A 13,839-nucleotide genomic window follows, 5' to 3' on the forward strand; every position below is an offset into this window, starting at 1 on the left:
TCAATATGCCTTTTATTTCCTTTCTTGCTTTTTTGTACTCGATAGAATTCTTAATACTATGTTGAATAAGAATAGTGAGAAAATGGACATTCTTTCCTTGTTCATCAGGGGTAATAATGAGTGGTGATACTCCCATTTTTACCCCTTTATTTTTAGACCTGTGAATTATGGCTATGGGAGAAACAGCACCATATATTTGAAACTAATTCTGAGTATACACAGCCTTCTAGAGAATCTGGCCTCAGCCCTGCAGGTTCTTTCACTTAGCTGACACAGTAAATGAATCTTCAAAAGGCCATTTCGCCATTCTCTCAAACTAGCTGTTTTAGGATGGTGGGGGAAAGGGTAAGACAAATGAATTTCATAAACATGGGACCATTGCTGTACTTCTTTTGCTGGGAAGTGAGCTCCTTGATGAGAAGCAATGCAATGTGGAATACCATGATGGTGGATAAGGCATTCTGTAACTCCACAAATAGATATGGCAGAAGCATTTCATGTGGGGAAGACAAATCTGTATTCAGAGAAAGTGTCTTTTCCAGTAAGAACAAAAAATGCTACTTCTTTCATGATGGAAGTAATATGATGTAATCCACTACCACCAGGTAGTTCACTGATTACTCTCGGGAGTGGCACTGTACTGGAAGCTAAGTGTTATTTTCAGATTCTGGCAGTTTGGACAATCAGTAATGGCTATAGCCATGTTGGCTTTGGTTAATGTAAGTTCATATTGATGAGCCCATGCCTCCTCCATCCCTGCCACCATGGCTACTTTGTTCATGAGCCCGTTGAGCAATGACAGGGGTGTCTGGGGAAAGAGGCTGACTGGTGTCCAGAGAAAGAGTTATCTTACTCACTTGGTAATTAAAATCTTCCCTCTTTTGAGGTAATCTTTTAGTGGGTATTAAGTTGGGACACAGCTATCTTTCACATCTTTTGCCCATTCAGAGAGGACTATTCACACACCTCTTTGCCTTATTTCCTCATCACCAATTTTCCAATTATATTCCTTCCAAGTCTCTGACCATCCAGCCAAACCAGTGGCCACAACCTATGAATCTTGATATAATCACATGTTTGGCCATATCTCTTTCTAGGCAAACGGTAGCCAAGTGCACTGCTCACAGTTCTCCCCGTTGGGAAGATTTCCTTTCACCACTTTCCTTCAGTGGTATCCCAGACTCTGGCTGGTTTTGGTTGGTGCCTGAATATCATGCAGAACCATCTGTAAACCAGACCTGAGTTTTGCCTTCTATCAGCTGGTAAGAACTCCCCCTGAGGCCTTAGGTGCATGCTGTTAGATAGAAGTTCAGTGTAGCAAGAATGGGGACTTTCTGCATTTGGGCTACTTCATGTAACTTTTGCCTCCAGGGCCTACTCAGTCCTGGTTAGAGATACACCATTTCCATTTGATGATGGAGTGCTGTTGTACACACCCACCTTTAGGACTTGGTGGGTCAGATAACATTCAGTTTATAGTGAGCAGCTAAGGTCACATGGTAACTTGGTAGCCTGTGGTTAAGCATTCAGTCTCTCCTAAGGCCTAATGGCAGACCAACGAGAGTAGTTATCTGCAGTAGATGGCAGGGCTTTACTCCAAAATCCTAAGAGCCTGTACTGTGATTCACCAGCGGCTTACTGAAGATTCCAAACAGCATCCCAGATTTCCTAGTTTAGTGATTTAGTTCTCACTGTAAGGTCTGGCATAAGATGAGTCATTACAGAGCTCTTCAAGAATGCCAGGGTTCTCCTCACAAATTTATTTCTCATTGTAGTAGGGAAAGGTATGTCTTCTGGACCTTCCCATTGTGAGTGAGTACGTCTTCAGTGACAAATCCATTGTAACATTCCTGTCTTCCAAAACCTTTGACCCTTTCCTCTGCATTAAACCAAGGCAGGTCTGACATTTAATCAGTCATCCTAGTTCCCCAAGATTCAACGTTAAATATGGAATATCTGCTTAGTGAGCCTATATTAATAAATATGATCTGATTGTTCCTTCTACTATAATCCCATACCCTTAATATTTATTCCCACACTTGTTTTCTGGATCTGTCTGTATAAATTAGAAAACCCAAAAGAGTGTTGGATATTGTGCTCCCCCTCACGAGTCATACTATATACCTCACCTTTAGGGGCCTGCTATGACTTGAGTGTAGTTGAAAGTCTAGTTGCAAAGAGGGCTTTGGGGAGTGGGTCCTTAAGAGAATCAGCTTTGTCTTGCCTGGCATCAGCCTTGGGCGGGGTGGAGGAGGACATTACTGTTTCCTTAGGCAACACAGGCTAATAATTCTCTAAGAGTAAGGTAGAGAGACCACTACTACTGAGGATGGGAAGGCTTCTTCCACTGACAAAGAATTATCACAATTTAGAAGCTTATTGTCTCCAGCTTCTTCAGGGTTTTCCCACATGTCACCATTCCAATTTACACGATCCCATTCTTTCCCAGTAGGTGTCCTCACTTTAACAATGGACACCTGTGAGGCTGGTAGTTCTGCTTGGACTGTATTTCAGCTAGTTGCAGGATGAGATTTTGTGTTTGATTTTTAACAATCTCAGCCCTTTGGCTACAAGAGATAAGGGTCACCTTCAGGACATGCTTAGAAAATTACAGGTTATTTATGCTACACTTGAGCTGAGAATTCAAATCCCTGAGTGTATCCTTTTTTTTTTTCCACCACTTTGTTCAGTGACTTTAGGAGCAACCAGCCAATCTCATTATGTTCATTAATTTTCCAAAAGTGTTTGAAAGTATCATATACATATTCACCCAAATTCAAATGTTAATCTCATCCAGAAACACCTTCACAGACACACTCGGAGTAACATTTAACCAAATATCTGGGCATGGTATGGCTCAGTCAAGTTGACACATAAAATTAACCATCACACCATTCCTCTGTCTTTGGACAGTTGGGTTGTTTCTTGGCAGTGAATATTGCTACTATGAGATGGATGTACAAATATCTGTGTCTCTGTTTTCAATTCTTCTGGATATCAAGTGGTATTTTTATCCAGTTACTTCATATGCTTAGTTGAAGTTTAGAATTCTAGTTGCTGAATCACTTTAATCACCTGAGGCATGTTTTAGAAGAACCACTTGTGTTACATCTGATGTATATTTAAATTATATGGATCAGTTGTACTGTATTTTAGAGGTGATTGAAGGGATTCTTAATGGAAATGTTTTTTATACTTGATTTCTGCCTAATCTACTGCCTTTGGAACCCAGTCTCTGTATAAACTGCAGCTTGATAGTGTTGCTTTCATTTTAAAAAGTAGAAAACATAATTCCTGATGTTTTCTTTCTACATGTCTCTCAGTGCTAATGAAATTAAGAAAAAAATCTATATCTGATTTCCTAGTTAACAGAGGAGAAGTTTGTGGATTTCCTATTTATTCAGTACATTTTGTCATTCACAGGAACATTCTGGGCAAAGTAAAAGCATATTTTTGTATTTATAACTTCCTTTTTTATAAGGTAATGAAGAGAGGGGGCACAATATTTTAGGGTTGCATCAAACATAGAGTAAGTGTGGTGATTTTGAAAGAGCATTGAGTTACGTATTGGCAAATACATTTATTCTATTAATTCCACTATACTCTTAGGGTATAATTTTGGACAAGCCATTTTACCTCTCTAAGTTCATTTTCTTGTCTGACAGATAGTGAAGGTGGTAATAAATACATGCTACTGTTTTATAGGGTTGTGATGATCAAGTGAGGTAAAGTATGTGACAACTTTAAATTGGTACATAGATGTTAGGTGGCATTTTATGATCTGAGCTGGTAGAGAAAATGGTTATTAGACATGATATAACTATCTGCTTATGTATTGGATCATCGCTGTGTGTCTGATTAAAAGGTTTCTAAGTTTTGAACTGTAGAAGATGACTGAAGTGAAGGAGTCAGTTTTGTCTCAGAACCTCAACTCACTGGAGAGAGAGAAGCATTTTCTAACCACTCCAACCCAATTTTGGGTATTAAGTCTTCTATTTTACTCTGTTTCGCAAATAATTACATGGTGTTCAGAACTTTATGAATGAATCAGAAATTTGTCAGCATGTATCCCTTTTTTAGCCCAATATACATATTATGTGACATTTCCAAACATTTTATTATTTTTAAATGTTGAAAATGGTATATTTTTATATGAGTTGAAGTTTATTTGGTATAGCAGTTTGAAGAGTACTAAAAAATGATTTTTTTGAGGGCTTATCTGTATGTCCTACGAGACAGACTAGAGACTGGAGGCAGACAAACTACTTTTTTGTTTGGCATATTTTCATGTGTTTCATACAGTTGGATTTGTTATATTTCTGTAAGAGAGGAAAAGGGACTGCTTTGCTTTATTATATATCCTAGGAGCTGTTTTCTCTTCAGGAACTTGAGTTAGAATGAATAATCTCAAAACCTAAACTTTCTTAAAAAACATCTTTTCAGAACTGAATAAATTTGAAGTTTATCTTTTTGTTTTTCTGAGCTTTGGTAGGACTCTGTGATGACAAATAGTGAGAATTTTTGCCTCATCCCATATTAAAAGCCTAAAAGATACCATTAAATACTTTTTGACAGACTGATTCTAGAGCTGGGACAGGGAAAAGTTAAGCCTAGAGCAAATATCTTTTTTTTTTTTTTTTCTTTTCTTTCTTTCAGGAATAGAATTTAGTGATTCATTGCCTACATATAACACCCACTGTTCATCCCAGCAAGTGTCCTCCTTAATGTCCATTGCCCATTTAGCCCATCCACCCACCCAACACCCATACAGTAACCCTCAGTTTGTTCTATGTAGTTAAGAGTCTCTTATGGTTTGTCTCCCTCTCTATTTTTATATTATTTTTGCTTCCCTTCCCTTATATTCATCTGTTTTGTATCTTAAATTACACATATGAGTGAAATCATATGATATTTGTCTTTCTCTGACTTATTTCGCTTAGCATAATACACTCTAGTACCGTCTACATTGTTGCAAATGGCAAGATTTCATTCTTTTTGATTGCCAAATAATATTCCATTGAATATATATACCACATCTTCTTTATCCATTCATCAGTCAATGGACATTTGGGCTCCTTTCATACTTTGGCTATTGTCGATAGTGCTGCTATAAACATTGGGGTGCATGTGCCCTTTGAAACAGCACTCCTGTATCCTTTGGATACATACCTAGTAGTGCAATTGCTGGGTCATAGAGTAGTTCTATTTTTGATTTTTTGAGGAACCTGCATGCTGTTTTCCAGAGTGGTTGCACCAGTTTGCATTTCTACCAGCGTTGCAAAAAGGCTCCTTTTTCTCTGCATCCCCATCAACGTCTGTTGTTGCCTGAGTTGGTAATGTTAGCCATTCTGACAAGTGTGAGAGGTGGTATCTCATGGTGGTTTTGATTTGTATTTCCCTGATTACAAATGATGTTGAGCATTTTTTCATGTGTCTGTTAGCCACCTTGGTGTCTTCTTTGGAAAAGTATCTATTCACGTCTTTTGCCCATTCTTTAGGTGGATTATTTGCTTTTTGGGTGTTGAGTTTGAGAAGTTATTTATAGATTTTGGATACCAACCCTGTAGCTGATATGTCATTTGCAAATATCTTTTCCCATTCTGTCAGTTAGTTGCCTTTTAGTTTTGCTGTTTCCTTCCCTGTGCTGAAACTTTTTATCTTGATGAGGTCACAGTAGTTCATTTTTGCTTTGTTTCCTTTGCCTCCGGAGATGTGTTGAGTAAGAAGTTACTGTGACCAAGGTCAAAGAGGTTTTTGCCTGTTTTCTCCTTTAGGATTTTGATGGCTTCCTCTCTTACATTTAGGTCTTTCATCCATTTTGAGTTTATATTTGTATGTAATGTAAAAAAGTGGTCCAGGTTCATTCTTCTGCATGTCGTCCAGTTTTCCTAACACCATTTGCTGAAGAGTCTGTCTTTATTCCATTGGATATTCTTTCCTGCTTTGTCAAAGATTAATTAGCCATACATTTGTGGGTCCGTTTCTGGGTTCTCTATTCTGTTCCTTTGATCTGAGTGTCTGTTTTTGTGTCAGTACCATACTGTCTTGATGATTACAGCTTTGTAATACAGCTTGAAGTCCGGAATTGTGATGCCTCCAACTGTGGAGGCATCTTTGGTTTTCTTTTTCAGGATTGCTTTGGCTCTTCAGGGTCTTTTCTGGACCTGTACAAATTTTAGGATTGTTTGTTCTAGCTCTGTGAAGAATGCTGGTGTTATTTTGATAGGGATTGCTAGAGCAAGCATCTTGTGGTAACACAAAGTAAGGAAATATTTAAAAAAAAAAAAAGATAAGAGCATGTCAAAGAGTTATAGGAACCACCTGAAAGTTTATGGTCATGGCCAATGCTGGAACAATTTGAGCAACAAAATAAATGACATATTGATTGTAACCCAAAGCATATAATAAATACCCATGAATCCATACTGATACAAGTAAGATTGAATAAATGTGTAAATGGAGGAAGAGAGACAAAAATTTCATATAAGAGAATTACAAATATATGTAGATGTTCTCTGCTCCATAAGATAGAACATAATTCCACCTTTTCCTCCTTGATTGTGGGCTAGACTTACTCGCTTCCAATGAATAGATTATGGAAAAGGAAAAATAGTAACATCATAGTTGAGAAACTGTCAGACAATGCCTTAGCCAACCGATGTAAATTAACATCTCCTGTGATATTCCATGGATATCATTTTCCTCTTGATATGTGTGAAAAGAGGGTCAGTTCACTCTTTCCAAAAGTGGTTTTCTTTCCAAAAACCTGTAACCCTAGTCTAATCACAACAAGTAAAAATCAAACATACCCAAATTGAGGGTCATTCTGCAAAATACCTGACCAGTATTCCTCAAAACCGTCAGGATCATGGAAAAGAAGTAAAGACGGAAATCTGTTACAGACCAGAGGATGCTAGGGAGACATGACAAGTTTATGCAGTGTGGTATCCTACATGGAGTTCTGGAATAGAAGAAGGACATTAATGAAAAAACTGATGAATAATATCTGGGCTTAGTTAGTAAGAATGTGCAGACGTTGGTTTCTTCATTTTCACAAATGTACCCTGGTGATATAGGATGTTAATAATAGGGGAAACTGGGCAAAGGGTATATAGACAATATCTGTACTATCTTTCAACTTTTTTGTAAATCTAAAATGATTTCAAGATAAAATGTTTATTTAAAAAACTTTGTTGACCATTTTTTTATTGTATGGAAATCAGATAGTGTAAAGAATAAAAACTTCTTTGTGATAATCAAACTTTCTCCATTTACATGTTTTATTTTAATATTATAATTTTTCATATAAAATTTAATAATGTGCTATGTTACCCCTATTTAAATTTATAATTTTCTTTTTTCATAAATAGTAGTGTCATCTATATGTAAGATTTAGTGACCATTTAAAAATCATCTTAATACCTGAAACTTTTAAGCTATATAGATGGAGGTTAAAAAGGTACAAATTAATAGCTGAATATTTTGAGGGGAAGAAGTTCATAATTTACAATAGGGGTACATAGGATCTAAAATTGTGATTGTTATAGCAATTATGATTTTGAAAGTGCTTTTGAAATTGTCATGGTATAGCACTTTAAGAACTTAGAAACTTTAAAAGCATTATCAATAAGGCAATACATAAAAAGTAAGCTAATAGAACAAAAGAATACTTAAAACCATTTAAAATGAAATCTTTGTAATTAACTATGAAAATAAAAGTACATTTTATATTCTTTTCTAGATTTATTATCTAGGATTGATTTGGATGAACTAATGAAAAAAGATGAACCACCTCTTGATTTTCCGGATACCCTGGAAGGATTTGAATATGCTTTTAATGAAAGTAAGTGGTTGTATGCTACATACAAGATTTATGTATCATGCTAATAGAATCATAGGACAGATGTTATTTGCTACTTTTATTTGCCCGTTAGTGTTTTATGTATTTAAGAACTCATGACTTTTCCCCTCATGGTGAAATTCTTCACTCAAGCAAAAGAACCAAATTGTAATTTCCCATAATTGTCAAATCACTTAAACCAATGGACATGAATTTGATTTGACTTATGCATTTCAGCCTTGAGCATTTAACTTGCTGGCATCCGGTTGTAATTCCGAATTAAATTATATAGAAAGATGCTACTTTTCCACATTTTTAAAATGAAATGACTACCAATTATTATCTTTGACCATATTTTAAAGCATAATACTCAATTTTCCATGATTTTTTTCAGGCAACATCCTTCTTTTAAAATTTATTAATTAAGTTATGAATAAGGTAAACTTTGCACTTGGGATTTGGGAGAACATACCATAAGTTACAGGGATGTTTCTGTAACAAAGAATTGTGATTCACTGAATGGATAACATGCTGTTGTACCTGAAGGGCATTGCTGTTACAAGCTAGGTAGCATTTGAGGTGTAGCTTTCTGTTAGTTGCTCCATACCCACTACATTGGTGATTTGTTATCATGTCATAGTAGATATCCGTTTGCATTATCAGTTATAGGTATCTGCTTATATAATGATGGTCTCTGTATACTAGAAAATTAAGTGGATTTAAACAGATGATATTAGAAACTTTGATCTCTTTTCTGATATTTTCATGCTTTTTTTAGTAAAGGATATCTTACGCCAAAATATGTATGAGTAGTAATATTTTGGTTTTTTTTTTAATTTCTTTATATTTTAATTGACAGAACTAAATGATCACTCAGACTAACATTGCCTTTTTTCCTTTGAAATGATTATTAGATTTTCTCAGAACAGGGATGGGTTGGGATATTGGTATTGTGGCTAAATCATAGAACTATGTTTGCTCTATGGATATCGGACATCATTTTTCATCAAAGTCTATGTTTCATCTTCCTTGAATATTTCTTAAAGTGAGTAAGAAACAAAAAAAACAATACACTTTTCTTTGTTTTCATTTTTTAAGTTGGGACCACACCCAGAGTGGAGCTTGCACTCATGATCTGAGATCACGAGTCACATGCTATACCAACTGAGCCAGTGAGACGCCCCCAGAAGCAGTACACTTTTAATCTTTCCTTTTATTATCAGATATATATGCACACAACCTTTCACACTTTTGCACACCCTTGGATCCACATATATTGCATTCAGACTTTTGTACATACCTACACTTTTGCATGTACATGTGCCCTTTTGTGTATATATACCATGAAGATGTATGCATCCTTGCACACACTTGCCATTTATTTTTTAAGTATCCTGGACATTGTCTTACATAAATAGTGACTAACAGTATGAGGCAGACATGGTTGAATTCTATGGATAGAATGCCATTTTTAAGGATCTTATTTTTAGTATTATACAGTTCACTTTTGAATTCAGGTTAACGGTGAATATCTAGAGAGGTGAGGATTTGTATACGGGAAACTGGGTCTCAATGCTAACCCCCTAAAAGGGAAATTTTAACTTAGTATCTTTGGCGACTTCTTTTTTAGCTTTATAATGACAAAAATTCTTAGGAAAGCTTTGAAATCAAATTTTCATTACCTGATTGAAGCTTCTAATTTTGTATAAAGGATTTTAAAGTAGTTGGATAAAAGAAGAATTTGGATACAAATTTTACTTTAAGCCAATTTGTAACAAAGGGGAAGAGATTGTATTTTACCTTCATCAAATTGATACCTGTTCTTTCAAATAACAGTGCGTTTTCAAATACGTCTTGTGTTTAAAATGCCTGCTTAGCCAATTTTCCCATTGTTACAGTTGTGTAAGGCCCAGCTCGAATATCCTTGCTGATGAAGAACTCAAAGGCTTATCCCCTTTTACACTCACCTATACTCCCTATGCCCTGGTGCAGTATTATGAGGAAGCACACTTTAGTATCACTAAAAAATAATTGGCCTTGTGGCAAACCATTTGAGTTTGAATATTGTCTTCTACAATACCTGATGTTTATTGAACTCTTAATACATGCCAAGAAGTGTCCTAAATACTTTCAACTTATTAATTCATTTAGGCAAGTGATAGCATCTTTTGGGTCCTAGACTCCATAACAAATCTGATAAAATATATGGATACATTTCCCAGAATAGCACATATTTTAGGTGTACATGTGAAACCTTACAACTGATTTCAGGGGACCTTAAGCTAAAGTGTCGTAAATCAGATCTTTGACACTCACTGGCAGGATTGTCCAAATCTTTGAGAAATGCCATATTTGCAAATGTGATCAGGTATTTTTTTCTGGATAACGCTGCTCACATTCTTTGCCTCTTAACCTTCTTTTTACCTTTAACACTAGTGCTAATAGTTGGCTCTTTTGACAGGGCCCATTTTTCCTAAAGCATCAGAATCTTTATCACTTTATGAGAATTATGATATCCAAAAATGAGTAAGTTAAATGAAAGACAAGAAACAAAACACCTTTCTTTGTGATGTAGGTGCAAGTGGTCTAAGTAGTCTATTAAAGTCACTTACTGGCTTGGTAAGTCGCTTCCCTTTCACACAGCAGTCTCACAGAAAATACATTTTAAATTTCAGCTGCAGAAATATTATACATTACTATATGTCAGGTACCTTTAAGGTTATTTTAGTCAAAATCATAAGTTTTAGATTAGCAGATGCCCTCAATCTACCTGCATTGGTATCTGTTTTTTTCTTTTTTTTCAGATTTACCCATTACATGCATCTTTCTTTTCCATTTCAAGTTATTTATTTTTTTTAATGTTTATTTTTGAGCTTTGAGAGAGAGAGAGAGAGAGAGAGAGAAGAAGTGGGGGAGGGGCAGAGAGAGAGGGAGATACAGAATACAAAGCAGGCTACAGGCTCTGAGCTGTCATCACAGAGCCTGACACGGACTGAACTGTGAGATCATGACCTGAGCTGAAGTTGGACGCTTAACCAACTGAGCCACCCTGGCACCCCTACCTGCTTTGGTATCTTAAATGGGAATTTCCCTTTCCTGTGGAGAAAGACAGATACATCTTGTAATTTATATGGCATCATCTAACCAAAAAAGAGTATTGTAGTGATCCAACACAGTATCTCATGTTGAGAGTATTAGAGAACTCTACAAATAAGGATTAGCTCTTATTTTGCATATTAAAGAGTTAATTTTTATATGTAGTGAAATTGATTCATAAAAATAGTGAAGTAGTTTTACTTGGGGTCGTATATTTCCTGGGTTTAGTTTCAGTGCTATAACTTTCAAGTTTTTATCCACTCCTTCATGCCCTCATTGAAAATCAAATACTAAGTTCCACGCTGAATGATCATGTCCTTCTTTGGGCTCTAAACTCTTTCTTGTGCCTTACTGCTCTTAGCATAGAGTCCAGACCCAATATCTGAGCCTTCTACTGTTGGTTCCCAACATGTTCTCCAGTGTTACACAGTTTGGCTCAATACTTTCTGTTTCTGTTAAAATGGATTGTTCACTATTATTTGAACTTTCTGTCCATTTTATACAGTTTTCTTTAAATTGCTGGGTAGAGGCAGGAGAGAGTAGGTTAAAGTAATTGGCTTGTGGTATGTTTCTCTCCTGATTACCAGGGGAATATTCCTGGGACAGAATGAAGACAAAGTGGCCTGGTCTTTTCTCTTTATAAACATGCTGATACTATAAACTTTTAGTGAATACAGACTAATGTTTGCTATGAACAGAGTCTTTATGGAATGCTTTGAGCAGGATGGCTGATTTGGCATTGCGTATGGTAAACGAACATATAGCAAACATATCTGTGGAAATAGGAGGTATATTTCTCTGAAGAATATCATATAAGTAGTACCACTCTCTGGCACGTAAAACTGAAGTATTTTATAACCCAAATGCTCACCAGTGTATGAGGTAACCTTTTTGCCTCACTTAGAGACCTCACTTAGAGACCTCTCTGGACCAGAGTGCTACTACTGAGAGGAAAGGATCTAGGAAGAAATGCCCAGGCTTTCCCAGGCCTCTCCCTGTTTTTCTTTGCCTGTGACACTAGATTGCTTATATCTTTGATATTATTAGTAAAAGTATTATCAGTAAAATCTCAAAATTGAGTGTTGACTGCCTTGACAGTCCAAACCTTTGTTGGCTCACTTCCTTTCTCCTATTTTCATTTCTTACTCATACTTCAAGACCTGGTTGAAAAATCACACTAGACCTATTCTAACCTATAGGGATCTTTCATTTTTCCAAACTTATTTTAGACTTTATTGTCTACAATGAGTTGCCTGTGGCAGGTTTTAGATTGTTGGTTTGCTTCATTCTTGTTTAATTTCCTGAAAAGTTGCTTAACTTTTTAATATTTACGCTTTTACTCCTCAGGTAACCTTTAAGCTTAGGAACTGGAACTATGTTCACAGCTGTAGCCAGCAAGGACCCTTATACATTATAGGCCCTCAAATGTTAATTTAGGTTAGAGTAATGCAGATCAGAATTTGCTTTAGAGTAATGAAGATGAAAACGCAAAGCATTGAGTATGTGGGGCCATTCTCTTACAGTATTTAGATGTTTGCATCATGTTGATATTTGAAGGAAAAAATCTAATGAAAAAATGAAACTGTTCTGAGAAAGTTCAGACATTATTTGTCATACTTTTCATTATTATAAATATGCTCTGAGTCATAGCAATACTGTTTGTTTATCTTCTAGAGGGGCAGTTAAGACACATAAAAACTGGGGAACCATTTGTTTTTAACTACCGAGAAGACTTGCACAGATGGAACCAGAAAAGATATGAAGCTCTAGGGGAGGTATGGTGATATATTCAACTTTAACTCCCCCCACCCCCAATTTTGAATAGTCAGAATGAAAGTTGTAAAGCTAAAACGGTTCATGAAGTCTTTCTAAAAAAAAAAAAAAAAAGACTTGAAAAAGGTTTTGCATTTTTTGTTTTATTATTTTAATGGTTATGTTTGAAACATATTCTAAGTTTAAAAATTTATGTTTTTATGTAAACGTATGCTTCCCATGACCTTAATATTTGGTAGTGAGTCATTACATCAGAAAACAAATTCTGCCAAATTTTATGTTTTAAATGTTTTTAGGAGGTTGAAATCTCTGCTGTGCCAGGTGGAAAAGTGTTACTTGAAATGCTTATCTTCCAAAAAAAAAAAAATTACCAATGTTAATTATATGAGGTGATGGATGTGTTAATAATATTAATCTTTATCATTCTACAATGTGTGTTTGTGTGTGTATAATATATATCAAATCATCACATTTATTCCTCAATAAAGGTAAAAACAAAAGTGCTTATCTCTGTGAAGAAGATTGATGCTCGTTTGGCTAATAAATTGGATCTCACCTACTTACCTTTGACTTGATAAAGGATTAGGCCTTGTGACCATTTAGGTTCTTCCCATGGTAGGAACCCTTGAAAATGTCATTTGTCATTCAGGTGAATGTTTTTTAAAGCCAAAGATTTTACTCATTCTATGTCATGTTAAGTATTTTTAATAAAATGTGTATGGACGCATTTGTTAAGTGTGGTAACTATACACTAGTTTAGTTCTCTAAGGATAAGTTGATGTTTCTGTTTTCTGTTTTGATTCCTTACAAAACTGGTTAAATGGTAGCATAAAGAATATATGAAACTAAATTTATGTTTCCTGGGAGCCAATTCTCCATGTGTCTCTTGAATTTCTACATGTGTCTGAGCAAGTCACTGACAGCTTTTGATGTGGTCTATCTTTTTGAGGGTCTTTGTACAGGAAACAACTTGGAAGACAGAGATTGTGTATTCCTCCAAGGCAGAGAGCAGATATTTTTTGCTATTCAAGAAAATGCTCCTCCCTTCCTGCACTAATGGCAAAGCAACCCCTTACAAGACTGGGCTTCATAAATGTTGAGGTTCCTTAGCTCTGCAGTGTGTTCAGCCT

The 13,839-nt window shown here is 35.8% G+C and overlaps 1 protein-coding gene across 11 annotated transcripts in view; it reads left to right on the top strand.

Annotated features, from left to right (window-relative positions):
• ARB2A (ARB2 cotranscriptional regulator A) overlaps positions 1-13,839 on the top strand; it is a 423,507-nt gene that overhangs the window by 41,688 nt on the left and 367,980 nt on the right. For 9 of the 11 annotated variants that reach the window (XM_060637731.2, XM_060637735.3, XM_060637734.2 and 6 more), the window contains 2 exons: positions 7,742-7,843; positions 12,611-12,711. In XM_060637731.2, coding sequence (XP_060493714.1) covers positions 7,774-7,843; positions 12,611-12,711 — 171 coding nt within the window. In that variant the 5' untranslated portion in view covers positions 7,742-7,773. The remainder of the gene's footprint in view (positions 1-7,741; positions 7,844-12,610; positions 12,712-13,839) is intronic. The other 2 variants (XM_060637740.2, XM_060637741.2) reach the window with 1 other exon arrangement.

This window comes from Panthera onca, chromosome A1 (genome assembly GCF_046562875.1).
Source record: "Panthera onca isolate mPanOnc1 chromosome A1, mPanOnc1 haplotype 2, whole genome shotgun sequence".
In the NCBI taxonomy this organism is placed as follows: domain Eukaryota; kingdom Metazoa; phylum Chordata; class Mammalia; order Carnivora; family Felidae; genus Panthera; species Panthera onca.